Below are 24,971 nucleotides of genomic sequence, written 5' to 3'. Positions count from 1 at the left end.
TCCTGCAGCAAAGCCCTAGCACAGTCTATGGAATGGGACCCAGCTGTCCAGAAGCAAGGAGTCCTTGGCCAAAGCAGATAAAAAGGCTCAGAAAGGAAACAAAACCGTTGGCTCCTCATTTTTTCTTGATTACAGAGTGGTTCAAAATAGACTTAAGGGTGTGATAAACGCCAATCACTCGTTTTTTTGAAATTTATGAATATTTAATAAAGAATAAAAATTGGTTACAAAAATATTAATACAATAATAAAAGTTTAAAAAAAGTTTTCAGAGACAGGACAAATAATGAGACAAGAGCAAAGAAGGTAGCCCGGGCTTTTGTCCCCCCTCCCTCCCAGACAAAGGCTAGGAAGGAGAAGGGCCCAGAACAAAGAGAAGTCTTTTTTAAGCCTTCAGTTTATGACTATTCATATCTTACGTAAAACAAGTAATTTTCAGCTGTTTCTTGTCACAAAAGCTTTCTGTTAATTAAAAGAACACATGAGAGCATACGTCCTTGAGAAAGTTAGGTTCTGTGGATAAGAGGCCATAAATTCTTCTTCACTAGAAGGTTTAGAGGCCTCTGTAAGGTTTAGGGGCCTCTGTGAATGTTATCTCTCTGCTGAGGAATTTTTCTTCTTGAGCAAAAAAATATAACACACATACACAGCTTCTATTGTACTATAACTTATTGTTAATTACAAAACTATATTCACTACATTATTCTAATGTTAATATAGTATAACTTTTCTATCTATCAGATTACATATAGTAAATATCTGCGTAGAGCCACATATACAATATGCCTTTTTCACAAGGGTAATTTGACTTGAGGAGCAACTTCCTAACTTCTCTTGGCTGAGGTTTTCGTAGCTGAGCTTTATGAAGACAAGGGTGCTCTCTCTCTGTTTGACTTAACATGAGCAGAAGGAAATCACCAGCAAATCACCAGCAAATCACAAACCAGTTGATTATCTGGTTTGTTCACATGATGTGTGCCTGCTGAAACTGCTACCTTAGGTCAAAACAAAACTCAGTAGGAAAGCCATGTGACTGTGAAAGGAGAGAAAGGGCATGCTGAGCAATGTAGTAGCATATTAAAAAACACTTGTTAGGCTTCATTGCAGAAGTTAAATGCAGTATCTTCTTCAGCAGGTTTGGATCAGGCTTTTATGAAAAGTATTCAGGCTCATTCTATAGCAGCTTTATGTGTAAGAGATCTGTGGTTTGACGGTTGCAATGGAGGGATGCCTCACGGGGCTTTACACAAGTCACATGGGCATGAGCAGCTGTCTGGTCACACTCTGTTAGAGCAGGAGCATGGGATGATCCTCTCTGGGGTCATTCCCTGCTCTGCTCTCAAACATTGCTTCAGCACTTCTGATACCACAGTGATTAGATTCCCTTAGATGTTTGTATGGTCACAGTTGTTCCAAGCCTTGATGTTCACACACTTCTTTCACTTCCAAAGTCTGTACGTGATCACTCAGCCCTCCTCTATCCATAAGCCACACAGAAAGGCCTCTGAAGCTCTTCTTGCCTCTGTAAAGAGGAGGCATTTGGGTTCAGGCATGTTAATTCTATTTCTGTGGACATCTTCGACCTTCCCAGACTTTACTGATCCTCAGAAGATAATCCTTCCTCTCAGTAGCATTAGGAAGTCCAGGAAAGCTCTGGATCATGGCTCAGCACCCCATGCTGCACCTCTGGAGATCTGCTGTACCAGGGAGCTTGGTCTGGAACCAGCCAGACCTGTAAAGCTGCTGAGCAAAGGCTGACCCTGGCGATGGGGGGATCTTGCTGTGCCTGTGGTGGGAGAGTGCCAAGGGAAGAAGTCATCTGTGTCTGCCAGGTTAGCTGGCTGGCTTGGGCTTCCTGCTACACAGAAGTGGGGCATCTTCTCCTGGAGCTGAGCTGCTTTGGAGCCAGTCTATTGTGTTACTGTGTCGGGACAGAGAAATCTCCCAAAGTTTGAGCTGAGTTCATAGAGGCAATTTCAAACTACTGTCCTGTTAGTCTGCAACTAAAATAAGCAACCCCTATATAGCTTAAAGTTGCCTATTGAAAATTTAATTCCTTGTTATCATAGAATGACAGAATGGTTTGGATTGGGGGGGAACCTTAAATATAATCTACTTCTAACCCCCTGCCATGGGCAGGGACAAAGCCCTGTCCAAACTGGCCTTGACCACCTCCAGGGATGGGGCATTCACACACCTGTGTTTCAATATGGGTGTCAGTGTGTCCACAAGAGCATGCACTGCCCTGCTGTACTACTTGTTTAGCAGCCTCTAAAGCAGGAGAATGAATCTTCATCCCATTATTTTGCTTATGATGTAGAGAGATGGGGTAGATGGTCAGATTATTTACTCTTTCAGTAAGGAAAAGCCTGAAACCTGAGGTCGCTGTGGCTCTGCTAGGGTGACATCAAGACATCAGCCTAGAAGTAGATGGTGCTCCTGCTGGGAAGACAGAGGTCCTTGGCCCAGGGACCTTCATAATGCACATCTGTCCTGCTCTCGCTTTGTAAAAGGGAAAATTTCCACATATCAGATCTGCTAGCTATTCCTCTGAAATATTTAATACCCTTATAAGTAAAGTTGATCCCTTTAGAGATGGCCATAAAACATAGATTTGGGTCGTTGAGGTGATGCTATGCTTGGCATGCAGTATGACAGTGGATTATAACCTCGTGTCGGCAAAGCATTTTCAAACTCTCCAAGGAGAGCACCCTGGATTTGTAATTCATAGGATTTAGGGCCAGAAGGGACTATTAGATCATCCAACCTGACCTGTATAATGCAGGTCGTAGCATTTTTCTGAGTAATTTCTGCTTCAGCCCTGTAACTTCTGTTTGAGCTACAGTTCACCTTACAATGGAACATGTACTTTGAATTAAATGAAGCCAGAAATTAAAATTTTTTAAAATTATTATTATTCAGTGGTAGTTTGATCTAGCAGCTAATTACTCTCAATGCTTAGTGATTATTAAAATTAATTGTATCTTCTTAGCCAAGTTTCCAGCCATTAGATCTTGTTTTTGTCTTGTAAAGAGCCATTTAGTATTAGAAATATCTTTTTACAGTCAAACTTTTCATTGTGAATTACAAAATCCTAAAGTTCAGGATCTTGATTATCTCAACTGGACATAATGTGGAAGAGAGAACCTCTGTGATCCTTAGATGGATCACTTGTTTTTTTAACTGTACATTTTATATGCCTGCAGAATGGACTTGGTATTTGTGAAAATTAACAAAGCAAATCCCTTTTAATACATTACAAACAGTGCTCAAAGCCTGTTTTTTAGTCGGGCAGAGGAATTGTCTCCTGCCTTGGAAAAAACCTCAGCTGAAAGAAAAATTTATATTAGAGCAATGCGAAGCATTTCATCAGACTTCAGACACAATTGAACTTAGCCTTGGGCCAGAGTCTGAGTTCATGAACCACAGCTCATGCTGGCAAAAATTCAGCTATGAGAAATGCTGCTTCTCCTTCTCCCACGACAACTTTCACCTTTTACCATCTTCCTCAGAGCCACACACAGAGGGAGGACATGGAGGGAGAGAAAAGCAGGGGGAAGCAGCTTACATCTCCTGTCACCATTAATTTTTGCTGGGGGAGGATTTGGTTGCTCTTCTCTACTTTTCCCTCAGTGGGAGGGGATGCAGGATGGCATGAGAGTGTCTGAGACACCCATGATTCAGAGTGCCTTGTATTGTCCTGGAAGGAGTTTCTGGGTTGTTGGGTACTAAGCCTGCCCAAAGGAAAAATAAATAAGGGAAAAAACCTCCCATCTCATCTGATAATGCCTGGAGGAGTGGAATACTTTTATTAGAGCCAGGCATCTCCACCAGAAGCTCTCTGCTGGTAAAATGTTCCTGGTGCAGGGGCAGTTTATGAGTATCCCCTTAACAAAATACATAATGACTGCAAAATTGTTATTGAAACCAGAAGCTTCAGTTTCTAAATCATAAAATGGAGCTTGTTGCTGTAGCTATGCTGAAAATGTTAAGTGTGGGCCACAGTTTACGAGAATCTCTGTTGAGGTGGTTGGTATATCTGGTTAGTCACTACAGTGAGAAGTCAGCTGAGAGGAAAAGATGTGTGATTAGGAAGTTTGGGATTTTTGTTTTAAATACAGAGAGAAAATTTGGAAATAATAAAGGTTACCCACAGATGCCATAATATCTAATAGTTATGCAATAGATGCTACGTATCTGCTTCAATCTCAGAATGTTAAGGGGTTTGAAAGGACCTTAAAGATCATCTATTCCCAAGCTCCTGCCATAGGCAGGGACACCTCCCACTAAACCAGGTTATTCAAGGTCTTGTCCAACCTGGCTTTGAACGCTGCCAGCGATGGAGCACCCACAGCCTCTCTGGGTAACCTGGTCCAGTGTCTCACCACTCTCACAGTAAAGATTTTCTTCCTAATATCCAGCCTAAATTTCCCCTCTTTCAATTTGTGCCCATTACTCTTTGTCCTCTCCCTACAGTTCCTGATGAAGGGTCCCTCTCCAGCTTCCCTGTAGGCTCCCTTCATGTACTTGAGAGTTGCTATGAGGCCTCCGTGCAACCTTCTCCAGGCTGAACAGCCCCAGTTTTCTCAGCCTGTCTTTAGAGGGAAGGTGCTCCAGTCCTCTCATCAGCTTTGTGTTTCTCCTCTGGACTTGCTCCAACAGTTCCATGTCCTTTTTATGCTGGGGACCCCAGAGCTGGATGTAGCACTCCATGTGGAATCTCAGAAGAGTAGAGGGTAAGAATTGCCTCTTTTGACCTGCTGGCCATGCCCTTTTTGAAATGGAGGTTATATTTCCCTTTCTCCAGTCATCAGGGGCTTCACCTGACTCCACGGTTTTTCAAAAATGACAGATGGTGGCTTAGGACTCTCAGGTCCCTGCAGAGGAATCTCATCAGTTCCCATGGACTCATGCATACTCATGTTTAGGCTTCCTCCAATAGATGAGTACAGATATTCTTCCCAGATTTCTATTTTGGTATTTTATTTTCTAAATTTTTCAGCTATGCTTGTACTGAAGAAACATGCTCTGATGCATGGGTGTGTAATGCAGTAAGGAAGTGGTCAGGAGTGTAGCATCTGTGTTTTGCTGGGTTAGCCCCAATACTTGCCCAGCCACATCAAAGGCTTCCACCAGCAAGAGAGACACTGTTGTGTCTTCAGTGTTCTGTGTCCTTCTGTTCCAGTGCCATAGGGCCAAGGAGTAGCAAGAGATCTGTTAAAGGCATCGCCTCTGCTCAGCATCTGTCAGTCCTAGAGTAGAGAAGTCCTTGATGGCTCTTTTGGGAGTTGTCATCATTCTCTAGCTGGAGCTTTGTTAACAGGCTAGTCCCCATATGTGGCTCTTTTTTCTAGTTCTAGCTTAGTCTTTGCTGACTGGTATATAGCCTCTCTGAAAGAAATCTGGAAGAGTTTGGAGAGAAAAGAAGGTGATACTGGAATTCATAGGTGTGATGCAAGGTACAGAGGATAGTTAACCGGAAGTTTGGTTGTAAAACTTGTGCCAGTGAGGACACACTGTAAAGGAGATATGCCTTCCTTATTGGCATTTTGTTCCTGCCCTCTTCTTTGTTTTGATACAAAAGATGATGGGGATTAGGGTGCTGATCTGGCTGAAAATAAATATGAGAACTAGCAAACTGCTACACTGCTGGTTGCAAGTTGAGAACAATCTGAGCAGATGTTGCTATAAAGGTGCAAAATCTGGTGTCAGGTATCCCTCCAGCCATGTTTCCTTTCCTGGTGACTGCCTGCAGGAAAGCAAGCCGAGGTATTGTGTCCATAAATATTTTGATAAACCAGACTGATCCCTTGCCAAGGCAACTGATTTTATTTGGTTTTATGTCCACATTTCTTTCAGAGCTGATTTCTATTGTATGTCCAATGATACCACGGTGCTACAGTCGCTCTTGGTGACTCTTCCCTGCACTAATGGCATGTTGGCAGCTGATTGAGGGCCTCAAACTGCTGTTAAAAGACCCAGTGGTGGCAGTGCTTGCAGGACTTCAGAAGATGCTTTGATGTTGCTACCACAGAGTGCTGGACTGTAATGCCATTGATCTCATCGGGATGGCTCACCTGTAGTCACTGCTCTGATCTGAATGCTTCACAGTATTCCCTTATTCCACTTGTAAAAATTTCTTTGCAATGAAGAGGCCTGAGTAGCACTTGCAGAAGGGCATTTTATGTGGATATTTGTTTTCTATAAGTATGTAAAGAGATATCCATCTAGATGTGTAATAAACACCCCATAAAGCAGCTTGACTCTACATGGAGATTTGCAGCTGTGTTTACGTAGCCTGACATGGCAATATCCATCCATCATCCCTTCCTCAAGGAAGTCTTGCTTCCCTTTTATCTCTTCTTGCCTTTTAAAGGCTCTGAGAATTTACTTTGCTCCCACATGACCAAAGCTTACCATGACCTCACTGCATCTGCTTCTTAGCAGATATTGTAGAAACACGACAGCAAGTTGTGCCAACTTGGAAGAGGTGGACTTGAACTGGAGCCCCACTGGTGGGAATGTGACATGAATTAATGATCATCTAGGTCAGGTTTAGACCTCGTTATCCTCATGCCAGCAGACTGTGAATCTCATGGTGTCCTTGGCTGGAACTGTGCTCATATAAAACAATTCACATGCTCTTATACAAACCTCTCCAAATATGCTAACAAATTAGCAAAAGGGCTGCTCCTTTTGTGCTTTGCTGGACTTGTCACTTGTTACCAAGAAATGGATTCTGCAGAATTAATCTGTGGAAAGCAATGCCTCATCTCTACAAGAAGTTTGGCACTGCAGGCACTGAGCTCAGACTTTTCAAAGGAATCCCCACCTTCTGATTTTATTTGCTGGGTTTTCCTGAACTTGTTCCACAAGCTTGCCTAGGCAGAGTTGCCTTTTTGCTCAGTCCTGTTCTCTTGCACGACTTTGTTCCTTTGCTATAAATCTTGCAGGACAAATGGAGCCTGTCATCATCCATGTTCTTAGGAAAAACCAACATCATTAAAGTACATAGGGTTGAATGTATGTGCAAGCTCCCACAGAAACACAAACACACAATTCCCTGATACTAGAAATTTCCTGTAGGTGGTAGGAAACTCTACAGTTTACACTTACTGCTCCTTATTGCAAGTTACATTGCAGTGGCAGTGGGTAGAAGTCCCATCTCGCATCTTCTACACATGGCAGATAAAACAGTTTCTCTCCAAAGAGCTGGTGTGGAGCTGCCTCTGCAGGGTGTTGTGGAAGGTCATGCTTCCTCCCCTGTGCCCCTCCTGCCTGTTCTCCTGGCTGAGGATGGATGGCAGGAGCCCCAGCAGAGGCTGCTGCACTGCAGCCCTTGTTGTTCCTCCCAGCAGCTGGTCTCCAGTGTGATGGCAGCTATCTGGATATCTCAGCGTGTGGCTCCTGGAGAGTGTGATGTGAGCCACAGATGAGGCTAAAGCTCTGCCCGGTTTGGGCAAGGGTGATTTCCAGCAGATCTAAGTGGAGCGTGACTCTCTACTCTTCTTTCCAGTCATGACCTCCTGAGCTGCAAGACCCCAGGTCATTCACACACTGTGCCTCCTTGGGCTGAAGGATAAAAAAGAAATTGAGCTCTGTGAGCCTGATTTTCCGACCCTTTGTATTGCACATGCAAACTTGATATCCAGACCTGAGGCTCTGAGTGAGTGGGATGAAAAAGCCATGTTTATTTGCCAGCAAGTCTGTGGTGTGGAGATGCCCCTATCTTAGAGATCACAGGATATTTTATAAGTGTTATTAATGTCATTTTCACAGAGATGCTGCAGTGAAGGGTGGATAAGATGACTTTGTGAAGCTGTCTAGGAGAGGGCCGTTTGCTGAGATTTAAATCCACAGCAAAGATATACAGACTGAAAACATAAACTTGCATTAGCCTAGGGTAAGTAGCTCTTCCATATGTTTGATCTACTCATCCAAAGTTTTCAGTTACATGTGTCACATTGTTAATGCCCAGAAATGTTTGTAGAAAAGTTCAGAAAAAACAGTGCTGCCCTCCTTGCCCAGGCCTGGGATGTTTCTTTCACATTCCCCAGAGCTGCTCATCAGTCTCTAAGAATTTAATCATGATTCCTCATCCTGTTCAGGAAATACCTTGTCAAAAATGGTTGTCCATCAAAGAGATTTATATCTCAGTACAGTTCTTAGGAATCCACTCCCAAATGCCTTTGTTCCAGATGCTCATACTTGATGTCCATATTTCTAGAACTGATAAACTTGTATTTCACAGTAGTACTTAGTGTGCCCTGCAGGTGAGGGTGAGGATTTTTGGGTTGGCCCCAAAGCAGCATTATGGAAAGGGAGTACACTGGAGTAGCAGCTTCCACCATAGCCTTTGTAGGCTGTCCTTTCTGGCAGCGTGGGGCTGCCTTCACAGTGGGGAAGTTCTTAACAGTGATATTTTGCAGTGTGGGCAGTTGCTCAGGGTATGAAATTTATGGCTGCTCTCAAATCTCTGTATGACTGTATCTCTCAGACTATGCATGCTGCTCAGGTTTCAGAGCCTTGCTGGTTGTTGCTGAGGCATCATAGGATGGTTGCCCCCACTTTCTCCACAAAGCATCCTTGGAAAGGCAACTGGTCAGTGTGTAAGTCACAGAAAATATCGCAGAAAATTTCCGCCAAGAATTTTCAGCAAAATTCTTCTTCTATGCTTCCTCTCTAACTATGGAGCAAATTTATAGAATCTTCAGAGAATAGTTTGGGTTGGAAGAGACCTCAAAGATCACCAAGTTCCAACCCCCCTGCCATGAAAGAGACACCTTTCTTTACATGTCCTTGTCGAAAGTTCTTCTCTGGCTTTCTTGTAGGCTCTGTTAGGTACTGAAACATTCTATAAGGTCTGCCTGGAGCCTTTTCTTCTCCTGGTTGAGCAACCCCCACTCTCTCAGCCTTTCCACATAGAAGAGTTGCTCCATCCCTCTCATCATCTTCATGTTCCTCCTCCAGACTCGGTCGAATAGATCCTCCTTCTTATATTGCAGGACCCAGAGCTGGACTCAGGACTCCAGGTGAGTTCTCACAAGAGCAGAGTAGAGGGGAAGAATCACCTCCCTCGACCTGCTGGTCGACATGGGATAAACATGGGGTAAATTGTCAACATGGGGTAAATCTTAAAGTGGATGGATTTTTAATTTTTTTTAGAAGTGTTTTCTAATGGTTTTCTAACCCTTGTTTTAAGCCAGATACTGTTGTCACTGTTTGCCCATGTGGAAGACAAGACTGTGTAAATGAAATACTTGTAATATGTCTTTGTGCTCCTTTCTGTAATAGCAAGGGGATTTTTCTGTGCATTGATTGGATAGAAACTCTCTCTTCACCCTTTTTTGGTGTCCTCTTCCTCACTGACCTTCTGCCACCTGCCAGCAGAGCTGTGTGACTTCCTTCCCACTCCAGTGCGTGCTGCATCGACCTGCCAGCCAATCGCCCTGAAGTTGCTCACACTGCTGGGACCTGACTTGCAGATTCCAGCCACCTTTGCTTGGGGAATGGCAGCCTGGCAGCCTTCCAGGCTGCCTGCTGGATCTGGCCCAGCTATATATTGTGAAACTTTTGCTCCTCTTGGACTTTGCAGTAATTTTGATCCCCCTGGGGGATTTGCCTAGTACCAAGTAGAGAAATCCAATAAAAAGCCCCGGGAATTTGCTCTGTGCTCAGCAACACATAGTTGCTACTGAATCAAATCCTGTTTCTTTTACAGCAATATAAGGGGACTGTAAAACCAATAAAAGGCACTTTTACCCGTGACTGCAAATATTTTGGTGAATGGGAAAAAAAGCTGCATGTGCTGGGAATGGAGATAAGGTCCAGATTCGATGCTCAGTGTGAAGTGTTAGAAGACATGTAGAAGAGCAATAATTTTACTTTGTACTTTACTTTTGGACCAAAACTGAGCATATTCTTATCCTGTGCATCGTCGAGACTCCTTTCCTTTACTTGAATATATTAAAATGAGCCAAACAAGCTGACTTTTTCTGTTGTCCAGATGAGCCTCCTGCTGCTGCACCCCGTGCAAACATACTGTCCCCACAAAATGGGACCATGCTGCACACTCCATGTTTACCTGAATGGTTTCAGGGGGCTCCTCACAGAATAATCCCCAAGGAAATGGGAGCCTGTGCTTTAGATGCATGCCAGTTAAATAAGTGCCTCTGCGCCAGGTTACACACAACCAGTGCTGTTTCCTTTGCAGAAGACACAAACACCCATCTCAGCATAGCTCCTCTGACAGAATAAGCAAGTGTATGAGGTGTTCCTCAGCATGGGAACTGCTGCTGCTGGTTTGTGTCACCCGGCACACAAGTTGCCACTTGCTCATATATAATTTAATGTGGAATGTGGGAAATCAGTTTGAGAGTGAGGTGAAATGCAAACCTCTGAAGACAGCAGGTCAGCCGGAAAAATACCTTTCTCCTGCGTCCCCCAATGGCCATGTAAAGATGTGACCCACAGCCAGGAAGGCTGATGGCCTAACAATTCCACCGCACTAACTTTTGCCTCTGCAAATGTGCATTAGGCTGGAAGTGAGGATTTGCTCAATTCCCTCAGCTCTCTGTGCTCAGTCCCTGTAGCAAACAGCCAGGCATTTTTGGGGGACTGAGGGAGGATATGTGGTCTCCTGCTTGACAGAGACCAAAGATCAGTGCTAAGGGTCAAGCCAAGCCCCAGTGTTGCCAGGAAGCTGTCCTGAGCTAGAGCCTGCAAGCGTGATCCTCAGCTGTGGCTCTGGGAAGCACCAAGCTGGAAATTTTTTAGGATGTCCATCTCAGTCATACTCAGGTATCACAGTGCTTAAGAAGTAGTTATTTTGCAGGTACTTTTTAGTGAAGCTGTGCTCCCAGTCTTGCCCTGGAAGCTGCTTCCAGGGAAGAGGATTGACACACCTTCACTCCTTCTCTTCCTGAACTGTGGCTGTGGGGTCTCCTAAGGGGCGCCATTTAACGGGAAGGGAGGTGGGAATCCTTGTACTGCCATCCTTCTTGAGTGTGTCTTGCCATGGTCTTGGACCTTCCTAATTGAAAGGTAGCAATCACCCATGCCATTGGCCTTGATAATGTTTTATTAGTAATTGTGGTGATTATCTGTAATTGCCACTGTTAATAGTGTGCTATGATTGGCAGGGTTCAGCTTACACTTGATTTCTGCCTTGGGAAGGGGAGGAAATAGCTGTTTAGTTTGTCACTGCTGTCCTCTGTAACAATCTGCTTCATGTCAAGTAAAGGCACAGCTTTGGGCCGAGTGGTTGTATTTAGGACTAAATTTGCCTTTCCAGTTGAAGTCTAATGTCCCCCATGCCAATTCCAGGCTATGAAGAACTTCTAGAAGTATCTAGGACCGCCAAGGAACATACTGCATTATTTAACCATGTTTTGAAGAGTTGAATTTTGTTCAAGATCATGCTCATCACTAACTGTGAGCTTAACACCTAAGTATCAGAAAATTCACCTCATCTGCATGGGAAAGAAGTTGGTTCTTTGGTTTCATATTTTTAAATAAACAGCCCCAATGTCATCCTAAACTAAGATTTCTGTTTCAGAAAGCCTAGGCAAAGAAAGAGGTAGGGCAGCTGTACAATCATTATCATTATGCAGCATAGGAAAAATCCTTCCCCGAGAGTTCCATGGATTTTGTTTCCTGACAGAAAAGAGTGCACCCTCTTGGCCACCCAAACACTATGGGAATCAAAATAATTATTTACCAGAGGTATTTCTGGATCAAAGCTCTGATACAGCCTGAGCTCAGTGAGTTCCAGGTTTAGATCTTGATTCCCACCCTTGCATTTCTCTGCTTGGCTGAACCTGCTTCTTCAAAACTGCTGAGTTATGGGTGTTTTAGAAGGACAGTTTTTCAAGGGACAGATGAGTGTAAAAGCCATACAGAAAGGAGTGTAAAAATTTGTACAAATGCAAAAGCACTTCATTATGTGCTTTTGCAGCCCATATCTTCAATCCACATGAGTTTCTGTGTATAAAATACAAATGTAGACCTACAGTGGCATAGCACATATGATGCCCCTGTACACAACAGCCTTTCTTAAAGTCTGATGGGTCTTTTGTTGTAGGTAAACCCTTACACTTCTCAAAGCTCTGCTCTCCAGGTTTCCTTCCCTGGTCATTGGAACAAGGTGGCCCTCTTTGGTCACCAATCAGAGGTGGATGACCTGCTTGTTTTTGGGATTGAGGAAGACCCAGCAGACTGATGATTAATGGAGTCCTGGGAACAGCTACTTTAAACCAGCTTTTGTTTTCTGCCTGAGCTGGCCCAGAGAACTGGGAACAGTTTGAACTGGTTGCATCCTGACAGTAATATGCTATATCCTGTCCTGCTGGGCACTGGAGGCAACGCAAAGCCAATCTCTCAGGAAACAGCCTGGGGCAGCCGTGATGCAAACAGCACAATACACATTAGCTCTGAGCAGGCACCGCTGGCTGAAAAGATTTTTTTTTTCTTTTTCCAGTGCTTATAGTATGGCCATGATTTACTGCAAATTATGAAAATGTGAAGGAGTTGAATTCAACGTGTTTGTATTTGCCAATCTTTTTGCATGGTTGCTTCTATTTGGGGATTATTCAGTGAAATTTGGCTTCTTTTTTCTTTTCTACCCACTAGTTTTGCTTTCAGGACCTAGGACCAAAAGGAAAATTTATAAATATTTTCCTTTATAGCATTGCTTGGGTTTGAGGAAAGAACCACAAGCATTAGTGGTATTTTTGCTTTAATGTATATTTGTGTATGCATTTATTGTTTGTATAATATGGGTATGTTGAACTAAATTTGTCACTGGTGTCTCTTTCATCCTGTTTAGTCAAACCTGGCTTCTTCTTCTCGATTATTCTTGTGGTTATACGAGTGTGTGTGGTCTGATATTGGAAAAAAATTAGTCCTTTAGCTGGACACAAATACCATGATTTCAGACAGCTATGGGAATTTCTGCATTCATGGGCTCAGTCTAAGACACTTAAAGGAGGCTTGAGCAATTCAAGGAAGTGATGAGCATGGTCCCTCTGAAAAGCCAGCCTGTTATTTAAAGATGGGTCAGATGCTGGGGAACTAATGAATCCCTTGTGCTTACATCTCAAAACCCCTGGCTTTCCATAAGTGACATGTGGTTGTCCCTAACAACAGCCAGATAAAACCCGAGTTAATGGTGTAAGAGGCAATTTACCTTACAGTTATGTGCATTTTATTTGGATAATTGTAGGAGCTGCAATATGCTCACTAAGAAATGTGGAGACAGCTTACATTTACAGGCTCAGCTTATGTTCATGTAAAGAAAAAATTGGGGATATGGTGTTTAATTTCCTGAGAACAAGTGCATGAGTCAGAAGCTAAACACCAGCATAGCTCATGAAGGGTCTCAAAAGGGAAAACAAATGTCCCAAGGTACAAATATTCTGTATTTATCTTTTTTCTAAGTGGAGCTTTTACTTAAGCTTCTCTTCAGATCCTAGCTTCTTCACTCAACAACACCAAAGTGGATTTTACGATGATACATTTTTATGAAAACATCTAGCTTAATTTTACTCCTGACATCCTTTGATGTATAAAGTGCCAGACTTTTAGGTGATAGTTCTCCCTTAGGGCAACGGAAGTGTGCAAGAGCTTTAAAGGCTTTTAACCAAAGCCAGTATGGGGAAACCATACATGCATTAGTGAAGTGTTTTGCTAGCAGGGTTTCCACAGATAGCACCTTACCCCAGTCTACCTGAAGGAGAAATGTCTCAGAATCATCAGACAAAGAAAACCCACTGACCTTCCTGGGGGATTTTTCCCATGGGCTGGCTTCACAGAGAGCAATGCAGTTGGGGTGCTGGTTCTCCCTGGAGTGGTGCGGGTGCAGGCAGCCCTTGAGCTCAGTGTGCTGAGCACGGCTGGGCGATGCCACGGACGCCACTCTGCGAGTGCTCCTCTCCGCAGCCATCCCTCCCTGCCCTTCTCCCTGCCACCTCACACCGCTCCCCTCCCCTCTCTGGGGCACCACTGCGGTTGGTGAGGCACATGAGGTGATGACAATGTGACTTGTGACTTTCAGGCTCTTGGATCTCGGGCTAGAGGTGAATTATTGCGATGGCCCTGATGGCCAGTGTGCGAAGGGCTGGCGGGAGGGATGGGGACACGTGGGCAGCCCTTCTGGCACAGCTCTGTGGGCTCCCTTCCCTGCCACAAACAGAGAGGCATATTTCTTCTCAGTATCAGAGGTTACCTCTGGAAAACCATAATGTTGGTATTGAAAATACCATTTATCACCACAATACCTGAGATGGCCGCTATTACATACTTTTCCTGCCATAAAAAGCTGTTCACCTCCATTTATCAAGGCTTATAAGCTAATGATACTGTTGCTGGCTGGTGCTGGTGCTTTGCTCCTTGTGGCTTTTGTAAATGCAGCTACATGGCCCAGGAGGCACATGCAAAGCACAGGTCCATGGAACCCAAAAGTCATGTCCATGCAGGTGACTCAGGGAGATGCCTGAGTTTGTGCATGTTTTAGTATGGTATGTACCATGCCTTTGCTTGGATGTGTGTTTTATTCTTTGAGGCTTCTGTGGAAAAGGGCCATGAGCTGGACCCATTACACCAGTTTTGGGGCAGCTGATAAACCCCGTGGTGTCCATTGGTCTGGGAATGTGTTTATTCCCAGCATGAGGCAGGGACCAGGCAAACAGGGACTGCGGGATGGGAGAAGAGGAGGAAACAGTCCTTTACCCCACTAGTAAGTTCTCAGCTGCATGTCTGGCAAGCCTTTGATCCTTAGTGGTGTCTCCCTTGATTTTCTGATGTATGAGTGAGCCAGTACCATGAATGTGTTCTTTTGGTTTGTTTTTTTTCTTTTCTTTTTCCCAAAAGAACAAATATAGGACATTCCTTTCTCACTTAACAGGCAGAAGGGACAGTAAGTTCTGTCTTCTTTTAGTACAGTCTAGGCTAGACAAAACCACTACGTATATTTTCTTGATTGTATTCCCAAGACCCTGAGATTATAATAATAATTATTATAATGATAATAATAATAGTAGTAACAGTAATAATAATAATCTCAGACGTGGTGTATTATAGGATAGCATGTCATTCAGTATCAGACTCATTGAAATGCTGATCAGATTAAGCCCCTCCTTGAGATGTAATTTATTAGATGCATTTCACAATTCAAATGTCAATTTAGCATAGAACAAGCTTTTCCTCTCTCTGTCTCTTGAGCCTTTCACTATAATCAAAATACCCCAAGAACAGAGGTGGGGCCTGGCTATGTGCTGCTGGTGGGTCCCTGCAGAGTGATCCAGCTGCCTGGGGCAGGGGGATTTTTCCTCTCACCCTGTCTGACCCAGTGCCAGTGTCCCCAAAACAGAGCGAGGACAGCTTCAAAAGTCAAGCCTCCTGACCCAGCTGATGGAGAGTCTCCCATTTTCTCGTTTCCCTTGAAGGGATGACCCTGGCCATCACAGCTGCCTTTCTGTACCTCTTTTCATAGGGTGCACTGTTACCAGATGACTACAGCAGCCAGTCCAGGTGGCCCCGGCCTCACACAACGCTTCTCTGGGGCTTGTTTCTGCACACTGATGCTGGTTCAGTCACCGAGTTTGGGTTGGATGCAGGTGACTCCCAGTCACCTTTCACTGCCTGCCCCAAAGTGATGCCTCCTGCACTGCAAAACCTGAGGAGATGCCTCTGCCTGCAGATCATCCAAATCAACATAAACCAAAGCCCTTTGGCTTCACCAACAGCGGTGACTGAGTCCTTGGCAGCCAATTTAAAGAAGAAGCAGCAACTAAATAAAATAAGCATGAGGCTTCTGTGCCAGCTGAGGCCAGAGAGCTGGTTGGAGGAGCTTCCTCAATGAGCTCTGCAGAGACAGGTCAGTCATGGTACTTCATGCCTACAGCCAAATATTCCTCTGGGTTTCCCTGGCTCCACCTCAATTCACTTTAATATTGGCTGGGATAAATGAGAAGAGAATTTGGCCTTTGCTGTCAAATTGCATTTTTTATCTACAAAGTATCTTAGGGACACTGAGTAATGAGCTCACATTAAAGCCTGTGAGGGAAGTGAGGTATTACCACATTATCGTTTTAGGGGAGCCAAAGAGGCTAAAAGAATTGCCCAAGGCCAAAGACTATTAAGGCCTGACTATGTATGAGTCCTGGGCTCCTAAAGCTTTGTCCCAGAGGTGGGGTCTTAGTTCATTCTCATCGTGTCTTTACCCACAAATTTTGCATGAATGAAAGCACCTGGGTTCTTTGACATCCTTTACTTCCACTCCAAATGCAGCCTGATGCTTCCTGTAACATCCTGCTTAACTGCAAGCAAAAGCTTGAAACTTATCCATGATCAAAGGCTGCATTTTGACAGTTCAGGTGCAATTAAATGTGAGTATCAAGTAGGGTACCTGCAGTTTATTATTAAATATGTGCTGAAGTGCTGGCAAAAAACCAGAGCCACAGCACTTCCTTGCAGATCACAAAGTTAGATATCTCAATAGGTGCACTTGCAGGCAGGAAATTGTGCTTGAGCCATTGGAGGCTTGGACACAGCTCAGCTGACACTGGATAGCCAGCCACTCCTATAACAATGTATTTCATCACACATGGGTCTCTCACCTTGCTGAAATAGAGCCAGGGGCAAGCATTCAACAAAAAAAAATCTTTAATCATGGACCAGGTATAAGGGAGCAGACAGCTGCTGGCTTTAAAGCAATTTTGAATCAGGAACATTTGCTGTGTTCTTGGTATTTACACTCAAAGGCTCCTCTTGGAGCAAATATGTGCCTGAGCATGGAAAAGCAAGATCACATTTGCTGTTGAAATCTGTTCTCCGGTGGATTAAAATCATAAATGTTTAATCCACTTAAGAAAAAAAAAAAAAAAAAGAAAAAAAAAAAAAAAGAAAAAAAAAAAAAAAAAGAACTTATGTTAAGCAAAATGTCCAGTGGGATCCAGATAGAATGAATACCAGGAACCTCAAATATTTGTTAAGGTAGAGGAGAAAAGCAGTTGTTCTTCAATTTCCTCAGCTCCTGAAAAAAGTACTCTTGGATTCTGTTCTTCTCTTGTAAGAGATCTTTAAACATGTTTAACTACAAGAGAGAATTGATGACAACTCTGGGAATCCAGGTCAGTATTTCTGTGGGGTTTACAAGATATGCTTGGACACTGGAGCAACAGGTAAGGTTCCCTGTGAAAGAAATACGTCAGCTGCTCCATGGTTGTCCTATCCACTGTTGTTTCTCCTTGTCTCTCATCAGAAAATAATAATTTGTACTTTCTTGTAAAAGCAATGAAAATCTTTTGTCTTTTGCTATCACCTCTCTTTCTGCTCGATTGGGGGTGTTACGGCCACTACCAGTGTACTGAGGCTAACACTCAATAACAAGCTCAAGTCAAATTTAAGGAAATGAGTCAATAAGCAGAACAGGAAGGAAACACACCAATTTAAGCCTAGAAAACCACATAATATGGGGGTTAATACCTTTCTTTGTACTGTGAAACTGTACTGGGGGCATAAACTTTAAGGTGCAGTGGCTGTGACAGGCAAGTTCCCACTCTGTCTCAAGTAAAACATATTCATACAAAAAGATCAAATTGGCATGAGGCAGTTGCTCGTGATGAAGTAACACAAATGTTAAAACGTGGTTGAAAGAAAAACTGTCCTGAAGGGCTGGAGGAGACACATGAAGGGAAGATGACATCAGTACAGAACGAGTGAAATTTCAATCCCATGCATGTATCATGCGGCTGGAGGATCCTGTGCTGGGAGCTTCCACCTGAAGGTATAAAAAGGGATTCGTGTGTCCTGGGAGGTTTTAAATATAAATTTGTGCTCAGCCCACTGCCCAAGTGGTGCATTGCTGTCCGTAAATATTGAAACATAAATTGCCTGAATGGACTTGCTGAAATGCTACCGTGAGCAATGTGTTTGTCGGCATTACTGCAGGGGAAAGTGAGCCAAATTAATGGCAACGGCCAAAAAAGTACAGCAAAAAAGGTATCCTTTCCCCTGCATGTCAGAAGCTGAATTTATGCCAGGCTCTGTCAGGATGTGAAAGAAAACATGCTCAGAGGCTGCCGAGTCCCACAAGTCTTCATTTCCGGCTCTAAGTATTTTCCTCTTTATATTTATATTTGGCCATGTGTAAGGGGTGGTGATAAGGATAGATCCATTATTTTGTGGAGAAAGGAGGAAGGCAGGAGTGACAGAAACATCTGTTAATTCGGATTTGGTGCCTTGAAGGCACTTCCTCTTCTCATTGTACCAGAACCAGCCATGGGAGCTGAAGGAAACTTCACTACACTTCATGCCCCAGTGGTATCTTCCATGCAGGGGTTGAAGAAAACTTGGAAGACTATAAACAAGTTTTTGAATGCGCCAGAAGGTAGCTTTTATTCTCTCTGGTTTGCATGTTGGGAAACTGGAGCAATGAGAAGTTGATTTTCTTACTGAGAAAATGAGAAGAGAGTTTCTTACTGCTCAGCATCTGCATGAAAGGTGAGAATTTCAGAAGCACTATGAATGCTTGGGGAGGAGCCAAGCTCTTTCTCATAACTTTGAACAACAGCCACCTCTTTGCTAAATTTGCTAGTATGCAAATGCTGGGCAAAGTCAGCACTGGTGTTGACTGAAGCAGAGTTTGCAATCTGTTTGCAGCACCCGATAGCACCTCTCGTTATCACTGTGGTTTTACCCTCCCAAATGACTTAATGCACTAGGAATAAATCAGCAACATGTAGACTGGCACATTTTTCAGCAAGCACAATCACCCAGGAAATTAGTATAATTTTTCTCCTTGTCCCCATCCTGCCCATCTTTCCCTAGGAAACTGATCCTTAATGGGGAGGCTCATTTATGGTGCTGGCAAATTACTCAAATAAAGTATTATGGACAGAGATGTCTCCAAAGGGCAGCTCCTGGCACCCTACCACTTGGGCATTGGAGGGTGAACAGGAATTTGTATTTAAAGGCTTGGGCTGTGAGTAAGAGACCCGGTTGCTCACATCAGTGTTTTGTCTCATTACATCTCTGGGCAGGGAAGAAGCAGTGTTTCTGTGACCCATGATCATGCCATAATTATCCGAGGTGTAAATGAGGAGCTGGAGCCGCAGTCATTGAAACTGAGTCAGTGACAGCAAACTTCACCGGATGTTCCTGGTATTATTTTAGAACCAGTGACCCAAATTGAAGCACACAAACTCCTATGTATTTATTGCATAAACATATATAAATTTTGGACAGCTGCAATACGGTGTGTACTCCTGCTGTTGTTTTGACAGTCTTAGCTCAGTGAAACTGCTAATTGAACTTGCAGTGCTGAAAATAATACAGCCATATGTGTAACTGCAGTGTGTACCTCATAAATGAGATGGTGCCACCATAAACTGTGAAAATAAAGCAGTTGTATAAAATTAGAGTGATGAATGTGTATTGGCCTGCAATTCTACTGTGCAGGCCAAAGCTGGTACCAAACTGCTCCCTCAAAACCTCGGGCTTTTAACAAGCTTTGTAGAGTACCAATTGCTTACTCTGCACTTTCATGTGTGGGATACAGTGCTGGAATTTTTTTTCCCCCCATTCATCCAAAATTTTCTACTTTTTTCTGTTATGATGGTCGTCCAAAATGTAGGTGCCCTTTGCTTCAGTTTTGGAGAAAATGACCCATTCCGGGCTATGACCAGCTGCTGTGGGCTAGAGCTCCCAGAAGGAGGGAAGATGAGAAATGGGGCGAAGCCAAGTATGGCAGTAGGGGATTTTGGTTTTGCTGCACTGTCCTTCCAAGAACAGAGAAAATCCTCAGTTTAGCGGATATTCACCATCACAGGCCCCCCTTCCCACACAGAGCTCCTCAAACAAGGGACAAGTTAGAACAGGGGACAAACAAAGACCTAGGCCATCAAGGGCTGAGAGCAGAAAGAAAAGGAACATGAATACAGTCAAATGACAGCCAAGTAAAGAGACAAAGGACCGGGAGTGAATCCTGATGACTCACAGAGGACGGAGAGGATGAGGAGGCAAAGACCTTGATTGCTATCAGCTCCTGGAGGGACTATCCCAGCCACATCCCAGGCTATCAAATGGTGCCTGGAGGGAAGAAGCCAGGAGAGATGTTGAGGACTGCTTAGTGAGTGAAACACCTCTTTGTGGTCACAGGCAAGCCTGGCCGACACTGGACACTGCTGGGACATTATCTGGAGAAGACAATGGTGATAAAACAGGTTAGGGGTGGTTGTGGTTGTTTGGTTTGGGTGGGATTTTTTGTTTGTTTGTTTGTTTGTTTGTCTTTGTGTGTGTGTGTTTCTTTGTGGTCTGTTTCTTTCTTTCTTTTTTTTTTTTTTTAATAAAACAATCTGCAGCTGCTACAATATTGCAGCATTTAAAGATGAAGGTTTAGCGCAATTAAATCTCTGGCCAGTGTGAGTACTCTACTGGATGTTTCCTGACAGAGGCACACTCGGGATAAGGGTAGTTAAGACATCAGCAGATAAACAGAGATTAGTCAGCTTCCAGATCCAGAGCAATCGCTGCAGGCGAGGGTGCGTCGCTGGGGGGTGACTGTCGCTGTTTATCGATCTTGATAAGCATGCAGAAACCTCTGTGGATAAGCAGCAGCCATGGCTCTTATCACTGGGGCCATAAACTGAGACTCTCCCTCTGATATTACTCCACAAAAAAAACCCCCAACCCCTTCGCAGAAGTGATTAGCAGCATGTGAGAGATCTGTAGGAAACACTGGTGAGTCCATATGCAGAGCCCTGTGCCACAGCACACCTTTCTTGCCTAAGCTTACAGGTGGCAGAATGAAATGAGATGCTGCACTACATGTACTCAGCAGAAAAAAAATCACACCTCACAGTCAGTCAGAATAACCTTGCTCTGTAAATATTCACTATTTTAAATTTCATTTTTCATGCTGTGGCAACACCGTTGCACCTCCTCTGCCTTAAAAGAGCATTCACAAGAACCAACCCGCTGGTGAGGCTGTGCCGGGGCTTCAGCTGCAGACATGACTACACAGCATCAGCTCCAAAGAGAGGTTTGTCATGCTGCCATCAGCACTTTCTTGCTATATGGGATGTCTGGACAGGTAGGACTTTGGCATTAGACTCTGGCAAGCAGCAACCTGCAACTGCAGCTTTTTCCAGAGCTCAAAGTAATTCAATGCGAGGCGAGGATTGGCTGCACGGAGAGAAGCAGGACTAAGGTACCAGGGGTGGGCTCCTCGTCACCTCAGATTGGTAGCTTGGTCCTTCTTGTCCAGTCGAGCACTTCTGCCAAAAGCTACCTGGCAGTCTCCTGGACCCATCATTGCACATCAGAGAAGTTTCCCTCATAAATTAAAGGATAAAACAAGCTGGTTGGGGCGGGATCTGGATGGAGCAGGATGCTGTTATTTTATAAGATGGCAATGATGAGGAAGGTGGTTAAGGAGTTTAGGCCGAAGAATACACTTCATAGCAGCAGGGAAGGACTTAATGGGCCATGAGGTGGAAAGAATAAAATAAAATCCTAGCATTGAGAACTATGCTTCCTGACCTAACTTTGATAAAGCCACAATGAACAAGATTGAAACTATCTGTGTCCTGTGGAGAACAGCCCAATTTGCCTAAGGCAGCTATGATGAGTAGAAAAGGTGACATGCTAAACAATAAAAGGGTTTGCTGAAGTTGGTCTCTCTCATGATTCCATTCAGGCATTGCCTGAAAGATGCTGATCCTGAGTTTAGACCCTGCAGACCACTTGATTTTTCCACTTCTGATGCAGTGCAATACATAATGTGTGTTTTCTCATCTGTCACTAGCACCACTGGTGTAAAAAAACATTCAGATAAAGCAAAACACTTCTGACTTAAAAATGGAATTGAATTCTGCCACACATAGGTAAATCTTTGTTAAAGGTGGGAAGATTATGATGAAAGGAAACATTAGCAGAGAAAATAATAAGATAAAAGAGGCTTGGAGTTTTGCAAAGTTATTGTGGAGAATGGTTTGAAAAGAAGATTAAAAGAGAAATGAGTAGGAAATTAAGAAATGGAGAGGGGAAACTTGCAGGTAAGGAGAAAATCACAGTTTGGGCTTGAAAGTAAGAGAGACAGAAAGAGAACAACTCATGATAAAAACTAAAACCAGAAATGTTTAGAAGGGAGTTACAGTGTTAGAGGGAGAGCATGAAGAAAGCTGTGTAATATTAGGCCTAGCAAAATGTATTTTATTTATTCATGGTTGTTCTAGATTATTTTTTGCTGGCAGCTGCTGAGGGTCCCATTGCTGCACATTTCCCTCCCTCCATGGAGGGCAGCCAAGCACTTCTGTTTGAGGATGATGAATGTGCAAAACAGTTTTGAACGCTTCAACTTTAAACAAAGCACTCTCCAAAGCTCCCTTCTGCCTTGGGCAGCTAACCCCAAGTCTCCCTGGTGGAAACCTGGCAGCTTCCATGAGCTCCTTTTGCAGGTTGGTCCATTATTAATGCTGAGATATAGGTACTGGGATTGAAATAAATGAGAATCAGGCAAACTTTCCTTGTAAAAAAGAGAGACGTAATTTACTCCCTCCTTGCATGTGCTGTGCTCTCTCCCTGCAGGTGAGCAGGGACGTCAGCTCTCCCAGATCTAGAGCAGCTTCTGTGTGGGACCCTCCAAACCCTATTGTAGTCAATGGAAACCCCACCACTCACTTTAATGGGACTTGGTGTGGCCCTGCAAGGCTCACAGCCCTGAAAGTCACACCCACCTGCACCCAGTGGCCTCTTCAGAGAATCTGGAAAAATTTGGAACGTTGTGAAGTTGAAAAACAGCCTAATCCTTTTCTTTTCCTGAGCAAGGGAAAGACTTTTCCAAGCCTAAAAAGAGTGTTGGGGGGGGGAAAAAAAAGCACCTTTCTCACAGGTAATTTTTATTCAGCTCAAACAGCGATACAGTAAATTTTTCAAAAGCTTTAAGGGTGTAAATCCCATCTGACTTCAGAAATAAAACTTAGGCAGTTTTTTGCCCTTCAGCCACATCTCTAAGGAGGTCTGTACTCCTTTAAGGATGGTACGAAGATAGGGTTCTGAACACCTCTTTTTAAATCAGAGTTATGTGTGAGAGCTGCCATGTTACAGGAGTGAGAGTAGACATAGATTGAAGCAAGCCTTGCAGCCCACAGGTCTGAACTGGGAACTCTGCACTTATTTTCTGGCAGCAATCTTACATGAGACACAAGCAGTGCTGTTCTAGAAAATGCTTGACTGGAGCTCTAGAAGAGTGAGTACTAATGAGACTGATCTATGAACTTACTAAGAAGTTTATTCTCTCAGACCATAAGTAGGTTGTTTGAAAGAACACCTAGTAACTGAGTGAGGCTGGGAAAAGACTGTTTTGAAGCTCTGCCGCTGCAGAAATTCCCTCAGGATCATCTTGTATTCAGCAGGGCAGAAGGAGGGAGCCCATGTGGCCATTGAGCAGCAACTGTAGTCCTCCTGAGTCTGGACACACTGACATAGGTGTGAATGTGTCTGCCTTGGCTGGTATGTCCTGAAAGCATTTGCTTGCATAAATAAATTTCAAATTAGACACCACTGAAATTCCCCAAGCTTCTTCCAGGACTGTAAGGACTGCAAGATGAAGCCCTGAATGAAAGACTGCTGTACAAGGTTATCATCAACCAGTTTAGTTTGACCAGGCACCTCTGGCAGGGATAGCATTGTTTTTGATCTATTTCATGACTACCAGCAATGCCTTCCCCTCTGTGAGGCACAGACAGGATGCTTTCATTTTCAGAAGCCCAAATAAAACAAAAAAAAAAAGTTTAGTTCACATAGTCATGCGCTTAACTAACCACAGTGTCTATCCCAGGAAATCTGTGGGGTTTCTTAAAGAGCTCTGCTACTTAATTCATTGTAAATGGAGGGGAATCTGCAGCTGTAGTGTTAGTTATAAATGATGTGATTTTCAGAAAGTGTCAGAATGAAGTGCAGTCACTGCCATGCCAGTACCCAGCACATCAACATCCCAGTGTGCTTGTTTTTCCATGTGGGCTTCAGATTTCATTCTGAAATTCCAGGCCTTGGTTCTCATTCTGTTAACACGGTGTGAGTAAAGTTACTCAGCTGAGGATCCTTCAGAGTAGCTTGTCCTGCAGGTAAGAGCTGGAAAGATCAGCCAGTGGCTTGGAAACGTGTACTGTAAACAAGTCAAGAAAACAAGTCTGCATAACCTGAGACTTGCATACCTCACTTTTTTCTCTGCTAAAGTACACGATGACAGACACGATGTCTGGATGATTCCTGGACTTTGTTGGACACGGGCTGGGTGTTCTGCCTGGGGTAACCATAGGGTTTATAACACCAGTCACGGGCTATAAAGCACCCTGAACCTGGTGATTGGTCCTGAAGGTCCTAATGAACTATATTTAAAGTGTTTACACAGTGCAATTTCATCTCCTCAAGGCCTATAGTGTGAACTGTGGACTCTTACTATCCTAAGGATAATATATCTGCTACTTCTGCTAGGCTAGAGAAAATAATCTTTCTTCTACTCAGTGTGCTTTAATTAATGCCAGAGTTGAGTTGCACCATTTTTTTTTTCATATTCTGCAGCTTGTTGAAACCTTAATCTTTTGGGTTAACGTTTTCTGTGCCAGATGAACAGCTCAGTGTCATTCTGGAGGGATGTTTCTGGCTGTTCAGCTTTTTCTATGACATTTTTTCCTGTGAAAGACATAACACCACTGAGTGCTTGAAGCTAGATTTTCTACATAACATTAATCACTGTCTGGTTGTGATTCCCCTTCCAAAATGCAAGAGCAAAAAACCCCAAAATAACAAAAAACCAAAAAAACAGTGGTGCAACTCAACTCCGGCTCCTGTGAAAAATACCCAGATTCAGCTAAATTATAAATCTTTGGAAAATCACAGTATGTACACTCCTGGCAGAGGCTTCTAAGTGTGGCTGGTGATCTCTTTGATGTTTCAGACTGTGGAGACTTG

General features: G+C 43.7%; 1 protein-coding gene across 1 annotated transcript in view; it reads left to right on the top strand.

Moving 5' to 3' along the window:
* The window catches only part of PIGN (phosphatidylinositol glycan anchor biosynthesis class N), a 127,335-nt gene extending 121,083 nt beyond the window's left edge, over positions 1 to 6,252 (top strand). Inside the window, exon 29 of the mRNA XM_063400681.1 lies at positions 5,859 to 6,252. Coding sequence (XP_063256751.1) covers positions 5,859 to 5,952 — 94 coding nt within the window. The 3' untranslated portion in view covers positions 5,953 to 6,252. The remainder of the gene's footprint in view (positions 1 to 5,858) is intronic.
* The last annotated feature ends 18,719 nt before the right edge of the window (positions 6,253 to 24,971 follow it).

This window comes from Prinia subflava, chromosome 1, assembly GCF_021018805.1.
Source record: "Prinia subflava isolate CZ2003 ecotype Zambia chromosome 1, Cam_Psub_1.2, whole genome shotgun sequence".
NCBI classification, from domain to species: domain Eukaryota; kingdom Metazoa; phylum Chordata; class Aves; order Passeriformes; family Cisticolidae; genus Prinia; species Prinia subflava.
This window is presented reverse-complemented; position numbering and strand designations above follow the sequence as displayed.